Source organism: Gracilinanus agilis, chromosome 2 (genome assembly GCF_016433145.1).
Source record: "Gracilinanus agilis isolate LMUSP501 chromosome 2, AgileGrace, whole genome shotgun sequence".
Lineage (NCBI taxonomy): Eukaryota > Metazoa > Chordata > Mammalia > Didelphimorphia > Didelphidae > Gracilinanus > Gracilinanus agilis.
Genome location: NC_058131.1, coordinates 469,097,290 through 469,113,921, shown reverse-complemented (window position 1 = coordinate 469,113,921; position 16,632 = coordinate 469,097,290). Strand labels below are relative to the sequence as shown.

Genomic DNA, 16,632 nt, shown 5'->3' with positions numbered 1-16,632 from the left:
ATGCCACATCCTTTGAACTGGCATATGTGATTCAATGGAGAAGGTTGACATTATCAGATTGACTTTATCCCTCATTCTTCTGTAGTTTGTGCTCTCTCCCTCTCCCCCTCTCCCTCTCCCTCTCCTTCTCTCCCTCTTTTCCTCTTCCTCTCCTTCTCTCCCTCTTCTTCTCTCCCTCCCTCCTTTTCTCTCTCTCACTCCTCCCCCTCTCTCTTTCTCTCTCACATATCTCATCTTATCTCACATCTCACCAAATTCTTCCTCTAACCTTCTGTTGTGTTTTGATGGTTCCTTAGTACACAAAGATTCTCAGCTGAGGCTGTTACATGTTATCTGCCCTACATATGATACTACCATTTATATATAAAATATAAAATATGATGTATATTTTACATTTATATACATTTATATAACATTTATAGAAATACACACATATACAGTATATACGTGTATACATTATATAAATATATGTGTATACATTATATAAATATGTGTATATATGGAGAGAGAGAGAGAGAGAGAGAGAGAGAGAGAGAGAGCGCGCGCGCGAGCGAGCGAGCGCGCGGTGGGTGGGTGGGTGGGGCGCAGAATGCTATAACAACACCTATCCTCTATGAGCTAAAGTGAGAAGAACCAGGACATCATTGTGCACTGTAAAGCAATATTGTGATTATCAGTTGTGAAAGAATTGGCTACTCTGATCAGTGATTCAAGACAATAGAAAAGATTCATGATGGAAAAAATGTTATCCACCTCTAGAAAGAAAACTAAGGAACTTTGAATATAAATTGAAATCTAATTTTCTCACTTTAAAAACAATATGGCTAATATAGAAATATAATTGATATTTTTTTTTTGCCTTGGGGGGAAGGGGAGAATGGAAGGGAAGGAACTTAGAACTCAAAATTTAAAAAGAAAATACTGTCAAAAATAAATAATGTAGTGCTTAATTAAAAAAGAGATGAAATTAAGGAACAATCATCTAATATGATTGGAATGTAGAGATTGCATTAAGGGGAAATAGTATGAAATAAAACTACAAAGATACTTTGGAGTTTGACTGCAGAAAGCCTTAAATGCCAGACCAGACAGTTTATATTGTATCTTCTAAGCAGCAAGAAATCACTAAAGGTTTTTAGTAGGGAGAAGACACAGCAATACCCATGAAAGTATTAGAAGCAGAATATAAAAGTATTTGAGAGGATGGGGAAGAGTGTGAGTGAATAAATAAGCATGGGCAGGTTTGCTTAAATTTGGGCTGTAGAAGAGAAGAGTTCTGTGTGACTTTGAAGACTAACACTGAGAACAAACATGTTTTTAAGGAATTGGAGTACCAGAAATCTCAGCTGTCTCAGCCTGGAGACAAGTTCGTCTCTGTTGTTAGCCAGTTTATCGCTGTAGCCAGCTTCAGTTTTTCTGATGTTGAAGACCTTCTAACTGAAGCTAAAGAACTGGTAAGTCCCACCCAGCATGATCCCCTTTTCTGTAATGAGATGTGGAAGATATTCTCAACCTTGATCCTATTGACAAATATTTAAGCAGGGAAATGACCCAAACACCCTGAGGCAGGAAGGAAAGTACCAATTGACTTTTCCCCAATTCAGTAGATTTATACAACATTGATTGGTTTCATTTTCAGACCTGAAGTTGATAATTAGAGGAAAGAACTTCACTGACATTAAAAAAAAAAGTGTGCAAATAGAAAGCTGCTAAGCCACTTAAAAGAGCCTTAATGCTTTGACCATTTCTCCTTCTATCTCTCTTTAGAACAGGAGTTTTTAACTTGAGGTCTCTAAACTTGTTTGTTTGTTTTTTGTTAATATTTTCATAACTCTATTTCAATATAATTATTAACAATACTAATAGAATATGCACACATGTGTATGCGTGTGTATAAAACTATCAGTTTAAATTTGAAAGTGCTTTACAAATATTATCTTGTTTGATCCTCACAACAATTCCAAGAAATTGGTGCTACTATTATCCCTATTTTACAGAAGAAAAAAACTAAAGCAAAATGACTTACCTAGGATCACACAGTAAATGTCTGAAACAGGTTTTGAATTTAGATCTTTCTAACTCCAAGATTGCTCATGTTTACATAACATTTCATTTTATGATTCACAAAAACATTTTGAATTATTGTTTAGTTTGAAATAAATAATGAAATAACTTGAGAAATATCTGATCCTGATTAATTTTCATTTACATAATCAATTTCTATAGAACTTTTCCTCCAAAGCACTTTAAATAAATGAATCTCAATGAGACATCCTCAGGTTCCCAAAGGTCCTCCTGTTGACTTCTACCAAGACTGTCTCAGCTTCACTTCATTCATCTCAGCTCACTAGAACCTCTAAGATTTCCACCCCTCAATACTCCTAAGCCATCATTCCTGCTGCCACCGCTTCTCTCCCTTCCCAATCTTGACCTTATAGTTAACCCATTCAACTCCACTCTGTCCTCTATTCTTACATCCTTTGGCCCTTTGTCCTTCTTATGTTCACATCTTGCCAAATCCCAAATCTGGGCCATTCCAACCATATTCTCTCCCTACTTTTACTCACATTTTGTTGAAAGGAGCTAGGGGAAATCACAAAAACTTAAGTCCATTATGAATTTATAACATTTAATTTCAACTGAACCATCAATACTAAGCAATCGTTTTACTCCTTTCTAAATAATTCTCTTTCTCACTCCCTACAGAGTATGTTCTAAGTCTTCTCTTTTTTCTCCTCAAGCTTCCCATACCATGCCTTTCTCCCACCCTTTTAGCTGAGACTCTAACCTCATACTTCACTGAGAAAATACAGACTTTTCACCATCGGCTCTCTCTTTTCCCTTTTCTCTACATTTCAAAACTGTTTGGTATCATCCTCCATTCCTTTCTCACATACTCCTGATTCTGATAAAGAGATAAATCTTGAAAGGCCATCAGTAGTCAGTCTTATTTTCTCCTATCTTCTCTAGCAAATTGTCCTCACTGAATCTTCATCAAGTTGAAGAAAAAAGAAAAAAAGATTCCATTGAAACTCTAATTGTGAATCTCTGTCTAATGATCCTCTCTCTGCTGCTTTCAAGCATGGATAAACTTTTCCCATTCTTAAAAAATCTACCATCCCCTTGAACCGCCATACAGTAGTCTCTTCTCCCTTCCTTAGCCAAACTCCAGGAAACCCTCCCAAACTGGGGAGAAGAGGGAGGGAAAGTGCTTAACTCACATCAGCCAATTAGTATCTATTATAGTTTACTGTTTCCCAAGAACTGCTTAGGATGGAAGTACAAGCACAGCTATTGTTTCTACATCTTGACTTTCCATATCATAGTTTCAGTGTATCTAGGGTAAGCGTAAGAAACGAAATGGCAAATCTGGAGGGCAGGGGAGAGTTTTGCAGCAGCCACAGACAACTCACGAAAGCCAATAGACAACCTTTAGAAACTCAGAAATGCATAAAGTAAGGGGCAGCTAGGTGGCTCAGGGGATAGAATGCCAGTCCTAGAGATGGGAGATTCTAGGGTCAAATCTGTCCTTAGCTAGTGTGACCCTGGGCAAGTCACTTGACCCCCATTGCCTACCCCTTTCTGCTCTTTTGCCTTAGAACCAATACACAATATTGATTCTAAGACAGAAGGTAAGTTTTTTTAATGCATAAAATATATGGATAGTATTGTAAAATAATATATTTTATCTTTTAATATCATAAATATGCATAATTTCTTTTTTAAAGTTTAAAAGTTTGCAAAAATAATGTTAAAAAAAGAGTAGATCATACACAAAGGCTAGAAATGTTAACATTGACCTACATATAAAGCCTTGACCAATTACTTAACCCAACCTGTACTTTAAGGTACTTCAAATACCCCATAAAAGAAAAAGAAAAAAATTCAGACGTCTTCTCTGGTACAAAGGGAGGGCTAAAAAATTTTATGAGGATCTTCCAGATCAGAGCCCCCACACCGTGGAAGGGATATTTGTAAAATCAGAAAGAAAGATAAGGAGTTTGTATTCTAATCAGGGAAGATACAGAAAAGGAAGCTGAAGAAAAGACATATAGGTACCTGGGCAGGAGAGATGGAAGTTTGGGGTGGGCAGGCCAGGACAGTAATGGAAGTCTAGAGTGCCGGCTGGATAGGAATGAGCTACACCTGGCCTGAGCATTCTCCTTAAGAGTAGATTCTAGAAGGAGCCATCCAGTCAGATAAAGAGAGACTGCAGAGACCAAAGATATTTCCAAGATGTGGATTTTAGGATTGAAGAGCTGGAGAATGATAGAGAAAACCTAGAGTACAGCCTAGAGAGGAATGTAAAAGTAGATGTGATAATAATCACTTCTTGTTGAATTATGTCACTTATATGAGATCTCTACTATCATTGGGTTCATTCTTAAAGCTTTTTTAGCTTGGTGTAGGACCTTCCAGAACTTTATCCCTGTGGGCAGAGGTTTCAAGGATCCAGAGTTGCCTTCATACATGATGTGGAATCAGAGTAGAATATTAATAGAAAAGGAAGATAATACTCATATTAGGGCGTGGTGCACTTGAGAATGGTTATCTCTGGTTAATATTCATGATAATTTGTTGTAATTTTAATTAGATACAAAAATGCTAACATTTCAAAGGGTCAACGGATTTGGACCTGGAAGAAAGAAACAAAGACACAAAGAGTAAAGAGAATTGCCCTAGGTCACCCCAGTGATAATGGCAGAGCTGGGGTTGGACATCTAGGTCTTCAGATTAAGTCCAATCCTAAACTACAACACTACACGCTTATCACATGGCTGCTACACCAGCTGGCTAAATATAATCTCTTGACCCCTCCAATACATTTTGAAATTAGATAGTGTCAGCTTCCTTTCGAGTTCCATTGCGCATCCCCCACAAATGCTGTATGTGCCAGTGCCAACTTAGTAGTCCAACTGATTCTTGCTTGCTTTGGATAAATAATAAAATAACAATAACAATAGAATAACAATAAAAACAACTTTGGAAGAGGCAATGGTATAATCATAGTTAATCTTTAAAGAAATAACACCAAATCCACAGGACCAGCTTTTGAATAGTGGGCGTGTGAGTTTGGGTTTGGACCCAAATTTCCTCAATGTTCTGTATCTGAAACATACTTATATTTGTCAATAGTGGAATTCCTAGGTAAAGAGGTTATTTAGGACCACCAGAAGTTCCTAATACTTTAATGATTCAGTCATAGATTGCCTGCTGCAAATCCTGATCCTTATTTCAACTTTAGGAAGTAGAAGTCTGGGCTTCAAGTTTGAACAAAGTCATTTCTCTCTTGTTTTTTTTAATTCTGGTGATGGCTTTAAAATATAGAATTCATCTCTTTATTTTTAAATTGCATTCATTTCCAAGTATGATATAGATGACTGACTTCTTCCCAGGGCATCATCCTTTATAAGACAGAATTTTTTAAGAAAGAAGAAAAAAAAAGCAGCTGACAGCATATATAATTATTATTATTCTCTATCTTCTGCAACAGAGAGAGGAAGGTACATTAACTCAACTTTTTTCAAAGGCCAAGTTTCTATTTTCTAATTAAATGACTCCTCTGTAGCATTTAATGCTGAACACTTTCTACTCCTGCCTATTCTCTCCTCCTTGAAAAATCCTCAGGTTTTCATGACACTTTTCTCCCTTGGTTTCCCTCCTGTTTTACTAATTGCTCTTTCTCAGTTTCTTAATTGAATCTTTAGTCAGTCATGCCACTAACTGTGGGTGTCTTTTCTATATATATTATGTTACTTGATCCTCATTGGTCCCCATTGATTCAATTTTCATCTCCATATATAATTCGCCAATCTATAGAACTGGTCTTAATTTCTCTCCTTTAATACAGTTTTTCATCACAGATTGCCTATTAGACATTTTCAAATGTCTCACATGTCTCACAGACATCTCTGGCAAAACTTCTTTTCTCTCTCCCAGGAATACTATTTAGCCTTTCCAACATCCCTGTTATAGTCAGGGGTTATCACTGGTCTTGACACTGTGAAAGTCTAGAATGGAAGTTTTTCTAAACTGCAACTGTTCTAGCAGATTAATGATACTATAACCAATTCTCTCTTTTTTTCTCATTTGAGTAGGTCCAAAAATGCATTAACAATAAGACTATCATTTTGTGATTAGGGAAAACAGCTAAAGAAAGCTGAGCTTCCTTAGTTTCCCAGATTGGGCCATATAATGATAGCAAAAAATTACAAACTCCTTCCAAGAATTTCACTGACCTTTACTATTTTTGCTATGGCCATCTAGGTAGCATAGTGGATAAAGCATTGAGTCTGGAAGATCTGAGTTCAAATATGGCCTCAAACCCTGACTAATTCACTTACCCTATTTGCCTCAGTTTTCCCAAATATAAAATGGAGTTCATAATAGTACTTGTCTTTCAGAGTTGTTGCTAGGATCAAATGAGAAATTTGTTTTTTGTTTGGTTTTCAAAAAAAAGTTCTTAGCCCTGTGGTTAGCACATGATAGATTCTATATAAACATTTATTCCCTTTCTAATTTGTTTATGATACATTAGTGTTCTGCCCCACCCTATTTTGCTTCCTTATTTTATATTTAGATAATAAAAACCCAGTGAGTTAACCAATTGAGTTAAACATCATTGGGTTGAGCAATCAATATTCCACTGAAATAGAGATATAAAGCAGTCTAAAAAATGTTAGATGTCCAGAAATTAACAAATGTCTATTAAATCCTTATTGAGCTACCAATGGTGGAGGGGGAGTAATCTAAGTAGTACAATAGATGGAGTCATACAAGCTGTGTGACCCTAATAAAGTTACTTAACCCCTATTTGCCTCAGTTTCTCAAGTAAGGGCATACTGGAGAAGGAAATGGCAAGCCAATCGAGTCAGATTCAATGAAAAAGCTTGGAGTTTCAGTGATGAAAATGGCGTACTCCATCCCCACCACTCCCCCAAATACAAACCAGGTACAGGGGTAAAATGTACAGAAATGACAAAACATGAGTGAGAATCTAAAGATTTCATATTAGAGTTATGACCAACACATTTCTCAGAAGTTTGAAATTGTATTCCCTTCACTCATCCGATTGTTTAGATGGAAAGGCTTGTGAAAACTTTCCTTAAGTTCATTCATCCCTGTGATATTGTTGTTTGATTTCTCTTGTTACCTTCCCAAACACTTTCATCCTCCCTTCCTGTAGTTTACGAAGGCAGTGAAGCACTTTGGGGAAGAAACAGGCAAAATACAGCCAGATGAGTTCTTTGGAATCTTTGACCAGTTTCTTCAAGCTGTCTCAGAAGCAAAACAAGAGAATGAAAATATGAGGAAAAGGAAGGAAGAAGAAGAGCGCCGAGCTCGTATGGAAGCACAAGTAAGAGGAGTTTTCTGTTGTGTCTCCCTCTCCCCCATCACTCACACCAGATCACCTTATGGTATGCCTTGAAGACCTTAAAGCAAAACAATACTATAACCTGGAAAAAGCTAAAGGGAAATATACAGGGAGCATTCCAAGATCTTTGCTTTGAAAAGGCTACTTCATTAGTATGACTCAGCCTTTCATCTTAAAAGAAAAAAAGATTACTGTTTTCAGTCTAATTACTGATTTTTTAAAATTACTCACGTTCTGAGACAGTTCTCTGAGGCTTAGGAGTACTAAAAGATTTTTCTTAAATCCTACTAATGAGGCCCAACTCATACATGGAATAGGAAGGAATTTACTAGACTTCTCATAAGTCCTTGTGTGTATCACAGTAGCTCCTTCTTCCTAGCCTAGAGAGAGTTAGCAGCAATGGCTATCCACAGCTGATGTATCTAGTGCCTCGAAAGATTTTGTTTATTCTCGTCTCCATTAAAAGCAGAAAACATTAGCTAGATAGCACTGTGGTTAGAACAACAAACCTAGATTTGGGGGAGGACCTGGACAAGTCACTTAAACCTGTTTGTCTAGCCCTTGCTGCTCTTCTGTCTGAGATAGAAGGTAAGAGTTGAGAAGAAAAAAGAAAAGTCAGAAAACAAAATTAATTTAATCATACCCTTTGAAATACTTCTTTGGGGGGGGGCAATTAGGTGGCACACTGATCCTAGAGTCACTGTGGGCAAATCAATATTTATAAAGTGTTTAATGCAATGCCTGGCACACATTAGGTGCTTAAAAAATACTTATTTTCTTCCTTTTAACAGCTCAAAGAACAGCGTGAAAAAGAACGCAAGGCAAGAAAGACAAAAGAGAACTGTGAAGAAGGAGGAGAGTTTGATGACCTTGTTTCAGCTCTCCGCTCAGGCGAAGTTTTTGACAAAGACCTTTCTAAATTGAAACGGAATCGCAAACGCATTACCAACCAGGTGACGGACAGCAGTCGGGAGAGACCAGTCACAAAGCTCAATTTCTAATTTTCCTTTTACATTTTTTGGAAAGCTCATTAGCAGTCTTTTGAAGTGGCTAGAACTTTTCATTACACTGCCTTGTAATCCAATGGTGGCTGTCCTTTTTTTCCCATCTGAATGAAAGTATGTATGTATGTAATGTATGTATGTATGTATGATGTATAAAATGTACAAAGTCGTCTTCATTGTGGGTATGGCTGGAGGCAAGTACGTGTGTGCCCCTTGTACTCTAAGTACACACATGTACATTCACATTGAGTGTAGCTTTCTTTTCTTTCTCAAATGCTGGTGACTGTTCAAAAGCACAACATTGTCTACTGAGAAAAATGACAGAGACATTCCTTATAATTTAAAAAAAAAAGAAAAGAAAGAAAGAAAAAAGTATTAAGAATCATTTTGTAGTTTCCACATTTGATATTCTTTGAAAGTCTTCACACTAGTATAACTAGTGCTGAAGAATCTAGATTTAAAATGGTTTTTGACAATTTGATGTTGGGATATCCTCCCAGGTGACTGCGAGGACCAGTCTTCTGCATCCAGAGTCTGTGTGGGGATTCATACAGTCTCTTTGTTAGGAACATCTAGGATAAGATTTGTTAGGAATGCCTTGCACACAAACTGAATCGTGTAGACCATCAAGTGGAAAACCTTTTTTTTTTTTTTTTTTTTTTTTTTTTTTNTCCTTTCTAGATATTCATCAACAATATTTTTAAGGATCCTTTCTAGAGACTTCTTAGGATTCAAAGTCAAGCTCACTGGCTTAAAGTTTGCAGAATTTATTCTCTTCCATTTTTTTCCCTTAAAAACTAGAACTCATCCTATTTCTAGAATATCTTTATTCAGTCACTAGATCGTTAAGTGATAACTCCTGGTAGTAGACCTTGAGCCATCAAGAACCAGAGCTTGTTTTGTTTGGAAGGAATTTCCCCATAGGCTAGACTGAATATTTGAATGTTATAGGCACTGTAGCAATAAAATATTGTGTCACAAGCATTAAGTATATCTTGGACCCAATTAGTTTATCTACCAAACAGACATTCATATTTTACAGGTCAGAAAATTTTGCTAATAATTGAGGGATCAGAGGGAAGATTCATTTTCAAGTATTTCCTGACTACACACCCTATTCCATAATGCCCCTTCCAAATCCAATAAAGTATGAGTAGTTGGAGACATACTCAACATTCACTACCATTTTAGAAAGCCAACTGTTCTAATCATGAAGTCATAACTATGGAACTATGGAATTCCTTTTCTAGCAGCTTTCCTCAGTTCCAGAGTTAGTGAGGGCCACTCTACCACAAGTCAAATTAAGCTTTCTGCTTTTGGCCACGTGGAATCTTAAGACTGAAAGACCTGGCTACTTTGAAATGACAATTAAGTCCCCTCCTTGCATACCAAGCCAAAGGAGCTGATCTCAGTAAAACTTTAAAAAGGAAAGCCAGATTCAAGGTTGATCTTTCTTAAATTCCTGGTGGCATAATTTTTCTAGGGATAGAGAACAAATATTTCTCCATCCTGGCCATGTGGTGACTGTGCCCACATAGTAGCTAGAGCAGGGACCTCAGGAAGGCTTGCTTCTGCCTGGGCCAATGACTGCCTTTTCTATTTTCTATTTCCTTTTTTGACCAAACATCATCCTGGAGGTGGTCCAGGCTTGAAAGTAACCTTATGGGTATAAGAGGTCTGGAGGTCAATCATGTCCATGAAGCTTATTTTTTATTTTAATGTTTTTTCATAAGGTTTAACTGGTGGCCAGGGGAGTTTTTTTCATTAGACAAGGTGACCACCGGCAAGAAGATATCCAACATTTATCTGGACAGTGCAGAGGCTAAGTGAAATTTGGCCATATCTACTGGCAGTTCCATAAATTGTAATACACTCTGATGAGGTTTAAAAATCAGCTTCTTGAGAGGCTATAATTATGTTAAAGTTACTCTTCTATGAGTTTAAAATTTAATTTCCAGATACTCCAAGCATTGTATTTAATAAGATTTATTAATGATAACTAAAATAAAAAGTTAGAGTAAAAAGCCAACTTTCCCAGCCACACATGCGGGAAAAGAGAGAGAGAAAGGCAGAGTTATAGCAAACTATATACAAACATCGTAAGCACGCAACTTGGGGACGAAAGAGGAAAGGAATTCTGGGAAATACTGAAGGAATTCAGGGGTTCAAGATTTTCTAGTTATACATTGCCAATGTAAGCCATAAGTCTTTTGTGTCTGATAGCATTACTTTTGTGTGCAGAAAATAAAAAATACCCCACTGCTGGTTAAAAAGGGCAGCTGGTAGCACAGAAAATAGAGCACTGGGCCTGGACTCAGGAAGAACTGAATTCAAATTTGACCTCAGACACTTACTAGCTATGTGACTCTAAGCAAGTCACTTAACTTTATTGGCCTTGGTTTCTTCATCTGTAAAATGAGCAGAAGAAGGAAAAGGCAAACCACTCTAGTTTCTTTGCCAAGAGCACTCCAAATGGGGTCATGAAGAGTCATAAACAACTGAACAACAAAACCTGATTAATACTTTATATCGATTTACTTCTCTTCTCTCCCTGGTTTGGGGGAGACCTAGACGTGAGTCAGAAACTTAGCTTTAAATAATATATACACAGGTGACAGGAGGGGGGTTTAATGAGCCCCAAAGTGTGAGAAATGCAAGCACATCTCCCCTTTCATTAGAAGCCAGGCTTCCACAGGACTTAAAACATTCCAGCGGATATAGCTGGGTCCAGAGCAGAGGAAGCCCATGGGGAGATAGAGTGAGTGCAAAGTCCTAGCCCCGTGTTCTTTAATGTTAAACAGGAATGATACGTAAGGGTGAGAAGAGCTTTTACAGGGACTAAGCTACAGAGTGACAACAAATGTCAGACCTTCAGCGTGGCTTTAAAAACAGTGCTCTCAACATGATGGACTGCATTCGCATTGATTCCTCTGTGAGAACTCTGCTCTAGGCAGCTTTAGAAGCAGCACAGAATTTTTCCCCCTGCTTCCTTCTTAAATGAAGGGTGACTGCTCAGTGACTCCTTGCTGTGAACACAGCACTTGGAAAGAGATGGGCCACCAGGGTAGCTGACCCAGATTTCATTGATGTCTTTGTGAAGGAAGTTGTTTTTCTCTCTTTGATTTATCTTTTGTTTACAAGAGAAATTATTTTATAGGTCAGAGGATTTTACTAATAATTCCAGGACCGTGCCACCAGCTTTGCACCGTGGCTGAGATTTCCTTTGGTTGTAAATGACAGTATCTGTCCCTGGCCCAGGAATTTTTCATGGCCCACTTATTGTGCTGTGTGGAAGCTGACCATGAGCTGTGGGCTGCAGCTATGTCTTTGGAGTCAGGGCAGAGATGCCATTTTAAATCTTGTTAAAGACAGCAAGAGACTGACTGGCCTGCCTGCCAAGTTGCTGTGAGGATGGGGCAAAGATCTGCTTTCTCATTTGAGTTCCAAGCTTGCCAGTTCAGATTAACATCTGAATATATACATAAAGTGGCAATGTCAACATTACTTAGGACTCAAAATCAGGTTCAAATAGGGGCAAAAGATCTAAAAACATCAATGCCCAGGCTGGCCTTAAATAATTAAGGCATGGAAGAGGGATATCCTTTTATAAGAGTAAGCATCCCTTTCCAAGCATGTGGAGACAAAGTTACTTAACTAGGGCTCCTTCTGTGAGTGTACCAGATCAAGGCTTGGTGCTTTGGGGATCTAGAAATCATCCTTTTGTAGTTATTGAACAGGGAGATAAAGCTCTTTTTCACTGGACATGCCTTATTGGCAGGGAGGGTAAAGGAGAGGAGATACCCTTTTCCCCACCTTAAGACCATGACCATCACTCCCAAATGGCCAATAAAGCATGGGGACTCAATTAAGCAAACTTTGGTCTAGGCACTTGGCTACCTTCTCTGCTTTGTGTTTTCTTTCCTAAATAGGTGATTAAACCTCATTCTCAAGATATACATATCCAAGACTCTAAACGATCACCCTAGTGCAAATATCTATAATATCAAAATAGGTCTTGATCAATGACACATGTAAAACCCAGTGGAATTGCACATCACCTATGGGAAGGGGGGTGGGAGGAGGGGAGAGAAAGAACATGAATCATGCAACCATGGAAAAATTTTCTTAATTAATCAATAAAAAAAGATATACATATCCAGGCTTTTGAATGTGAGAAGTTTAGAGGTCCTAGATCCATTAGCTGTAACTAGTGTCAGGGGAAATTTCTGCATAGGAGAAGACCACTGACTAAAAGAAAAGCTCTAGTCCTAGCCTGTTTGGCCATTAGACTTGGATTTCTGAGATGCCAGTCTAGAGCTGAGGTGAAATAAAACACAGTGCCACAAATTATAATAGAAGTTATAATTTAAGATGCTGAGTCTTATTTTAATATTTTATTAAAATATTATTTATTTTATTATACATAATATATAATATAACAACACATAATACACAATGTATATAAATAAATAATAAATATAACAAATAATATTTATTATATTATTTATGAATAACAAAATAATATTTTAATAAAAAATTCAATGTTTGTTTTTGCTTTGTGCTTATTATTTGTTTTGGATGTAGGAAAGAACTATCTGTTCCATACCCCAGTCATATTATACTGAATGCCTTTCTGCTCCTTACCTTAGGAATATCCTTGAACAATGATGGTGAATTTTTTAGAGACTGAGTGCCCAAAATGCAATCCTCACACTACATGTGTGCTGCCCTCTTACCCCAGACAGAGGAGGGAAGAAGCATCCCATTTGGTTGCTGAGCAGAGGGACAGGTGATGAGAGAAAGACAGGCATGGTGGAGAAGGGAAGGGGAGCAGCACCCTCTGGCATGCATGCCATAAGTTCACCAACACAGCTCTAGACATTGACAGAATCTAGGTTTTAAACAAATTGTCCTCAGGGTTCTTAGATGGAAATATAAGCATATATATATAAAGAGAGCCTATACCTTCTCATTAGAGTAAAGGTTCTCCTAAAAATGAACCAAGTCCTGAGCTTGTTTTATTGTTTGTTTTTCTACTAAGGTATTTCAAGGAGGGTGTTTAAAAAGAGTTTGTGAATTCCCAGAGAAACAAAATAACACGTATAGGCAGTAGTGCTCAAATTAACTTGAAAAAAGTATTGTGAAGAAACTCAGACTGATTTTAGATTTATCAAATTGTTTGACAATTTTTATCAGTCTTCTAAAGATGCATTCATTTACAAGGAAACTAAAAATGAGTGTTTTGAAGCTTTGACCACACTAGGAGTCCAAGAATTCTTTTTTCCATCTCTAATGGAAAATTTTTTTAGAAATTGAATTTCATTAATTCAACAATTTGCCTACTACAAAGAAAAGGAACAATATAATCTCTATCCTAAAATAGTTTATATTCTAATGAGAAAGAAATATTATTTAAATTAAAACTTCATGTATACAGTTTTGAATGTCATCCTTTACAAAATGAACTTTTGCCCCTAATATAGTAAAAAAAATTAAATAATGTTTTTGTTTAAAGTCTTTGTAAATGCTTTCCCTTAAAATCTATGTAAATCAGGTGCATACAATATAGGAATCAACAGAAAGAAAATAAACAATAGGAAATATTGTCTACTTTTTTATCTTTTTGTTACTCCAAAGAGCTTAGTTCTAACAGGAGAAGACAATGTATTTAGGAAAGTGGTGGCTATGGGAGGGATGGTTTAGTCTGAGGAGTCAAAAGATTAACACTCTCTAGGTAGCATTGATTAAATTACTTTTCTAAATATTCATTAATCATCTCTTTAATAATACATTCTGTTATTTTTTTCTAGAAAATTAAAGTTCACTGTCCTATAGTTTTCAGACTTTCTCCTCTTTGAAAAATTACAGTTACACAGCACAATCCTATTGTCCATAACCTTCCTTTAAAAATATTTAAATAAATATTTGATATCTTTTGATACACATTCCTCACTGTATCCCCCTCCCAGAACACCATTCCTCATAACAAAGAATGCAAATAGTTCAACAAAACTAACCAATACATTGAAAACATTTGACATCTTCAGTGCTCCTCACCCATTGCCCCCAGCTTCTTCAAAAGAAGTAGGGAGGCTTCCAGGTTAAGATGGCGGCAGAGTAAGAAGCAGCTCTTAACCTCTCCTGACCGAAACATACAAAACTCCTCAAGGGGACATAAAAACAAGTCCAGACGAACGGAGGAACCCCACAACAGGGCACAGCGTGGAAGGTACGTGGAATCGAGACATTTCCAGGCTAAAAAGGGCTCTCACTCACTCAATCGCGAGCTGAGCAACCGCCCCACCCCCACCCCCTCCACACTCACCTATAGCTCCGAACCCAGCTAAAAAGAAATAGAGCAAGTTTGGGGCACCCATCGAGTCATCAGCAGCTCCGGGACCTGTTCCTGACAGCAGCAAGACTTAGGACCCCATTAAGTCAAAAAAAGCACGCGAAATCTGAGCGCGCGCGCCGGAGCAGGACGCTGGGCGCACAGAGTGCCGGCTGAGTAGAGCCGTGGGTGGAGGCAGAACTAAGCCTAAGTGGGGAACCAGTGCAGACGGGTATACGACTGTGGAAGCAGCGCCCTGAGACTTGTAAAGAAACCTCCAGCAGAGGATCAAGCAAGAGGGCCCACCAGGGGGCTTGACCTTGGAAAAAACCAGAATTCAGACCTCAGAAGCCAATAGATTGGGAACAGACACTGAGCCCGAGGATAAAGCTGAGAAGCTGCTGGACTAATGATGGCTACTCAGCATCAGGAGGTTCAGAAGAGAAAGAATAATAACAAAAAGAAGAAGTCTTTAACACTCGACAGCTTTTACACAGAGAAAATCCAGACAACCGAGCAAACAGAGGAGGAGAACAAACAAGCATCCAGACCCTCCTCAAATAAGGAAAACTCCTCACAAGCTATGGAAGAGTTCAAAACTGAGATTCTGAGGAAAATGGAAGAGATCTGGCAAGAAAATAACAGTTTAAAAGGTAGAATCTTGCAATTGGAAAGTGAGGCTCAGAAATCAAATGAACTGATAAGCAAATTGAACACCAGAAATGACAAGATTGAAAAGGAATACCAAAAGATTATAGCTGAAAACCAAAAGATTATAGCCGATAACCAGTCCCTAAAGGCTAGAGTCGAGCAATTAGAAACCAATGATCTTTCAAGACAACAAGAACAAATAAAACAAAGTCAAAAGACTGAAAAAATAGAAGGAAATATGAAATATCTCAATGAGAGAGTGACAGACCAAGAAAACCGGTCTAGAAGAGACAATTTGAGAATAATTGGTCTTCCAGAAAACCCAGAAATTAATAGAAACCTGGACTCCGTACTAAAAGAAATTATTCAGCAAAATTGCCCTGAAGTCCTACAACAAGAGGGCAATATAGACATCGAAAGGATCCATAGAACACCCACCATATTCGACCCAGAGAAGAAATCGGTTAGAAATATTATTGCCAAATTCAAAAGCTTTCAAGCAAAAGAAAAAATCTTACAAGAAGCCAGAAAGAGACAATTCAAATATCAAGGAGCACCAATCAGGATCACACAGGATCTGGCAGCCTCCACACTAAAAGACCGTAAGGCTTGGAATACAATATTCAGAAAGGCAAGAGAGCTGGGCCTGCAACCACGGATCAACTACCCATCAAAATTGACTATATATTTCCAGGGGAAAGTATGGGCATTCAACAAAATTGAAGAATTCCAGGTATTTGCACAGAAAAGACCAGGGCTGAATGGAAAGTTTGATATCGAACCACAAAAATCGAGAGAAACCTGAAAAGGTAAATAAGTTACAGAGGGAAAAGAAAGAAAACTTGTAATTTTTAAATTTGCCTTTTTAAGGGCCTCAGTGAGATCTAATTATCTGTATTCCTATGTAGAGAAATGTTATGTTTAATTCTCTGTAGTGAACTCTATTCACTATTATAATATTCACTATTATAATAATCAGAAGAATAATTTACAGGGTGAGGGTGGAACACTAAATAATCTAAGATGGCATGGGGGATGGGAAAGAGGGGGTAAATAGCAGGGGATACCAAGAGAAACTTGAGCGAATAAGAAAATAGAATATTCTATAACACACAAAGAGGGCATGGAAGGGAGAGGGGACAAATACTATTATAAGAAGGAGAGGAAGAGAGCATTAAGAGGTAATAATCAAACCTTACTCTTAGTGTAATCAACCCGGAGAGGGAAGAGTAGTTAAACTATCCATTGGGAAATAAAACTCTTATCTAACC

At 37.6% G+C, this 16,632-nt stretch overlaps 1 protein-coding gene across 3 annotated transcripts in view; it reads left to right on the top strand.

Annotated features, from left to right (window-relative positions):
• DAAM1 (dishevelled associated activator of morphogenesis 1) overlaps nucleotides 1-8,478 on the top strand; it is a 223,319-nt gene extending 214,841 nt beyond the window's left edge. For all 3 annotated transcript variants that reach the window (XM_044664879.1, XM_044664882.1, XM_044664881.1), the window contains 3 exons: nucleotides 1,323-1,454; nucleotides 7,187-7,357; nucleotides 8,167-8,478. In XM_044664879.1, the coding sequence (XP_044520814.1) occupies nucleotides 1,323-1,454; nucleotides 7,187-7,357; nucleotides 8,167-8,376 (513 nt within the window). In that variant the 3' untranslated portion in view covers nucleotides 8,377-8,478. The remainder of the gene's footprint in view (nucleotides 1-1,322; nucleotides 1,455-7,186; nucleotides 7,358-8,166) is intronic.
• The last annotated feature ends 8,154 nt before the right edge of the window (nucleotides 8,479-16,632 follow it).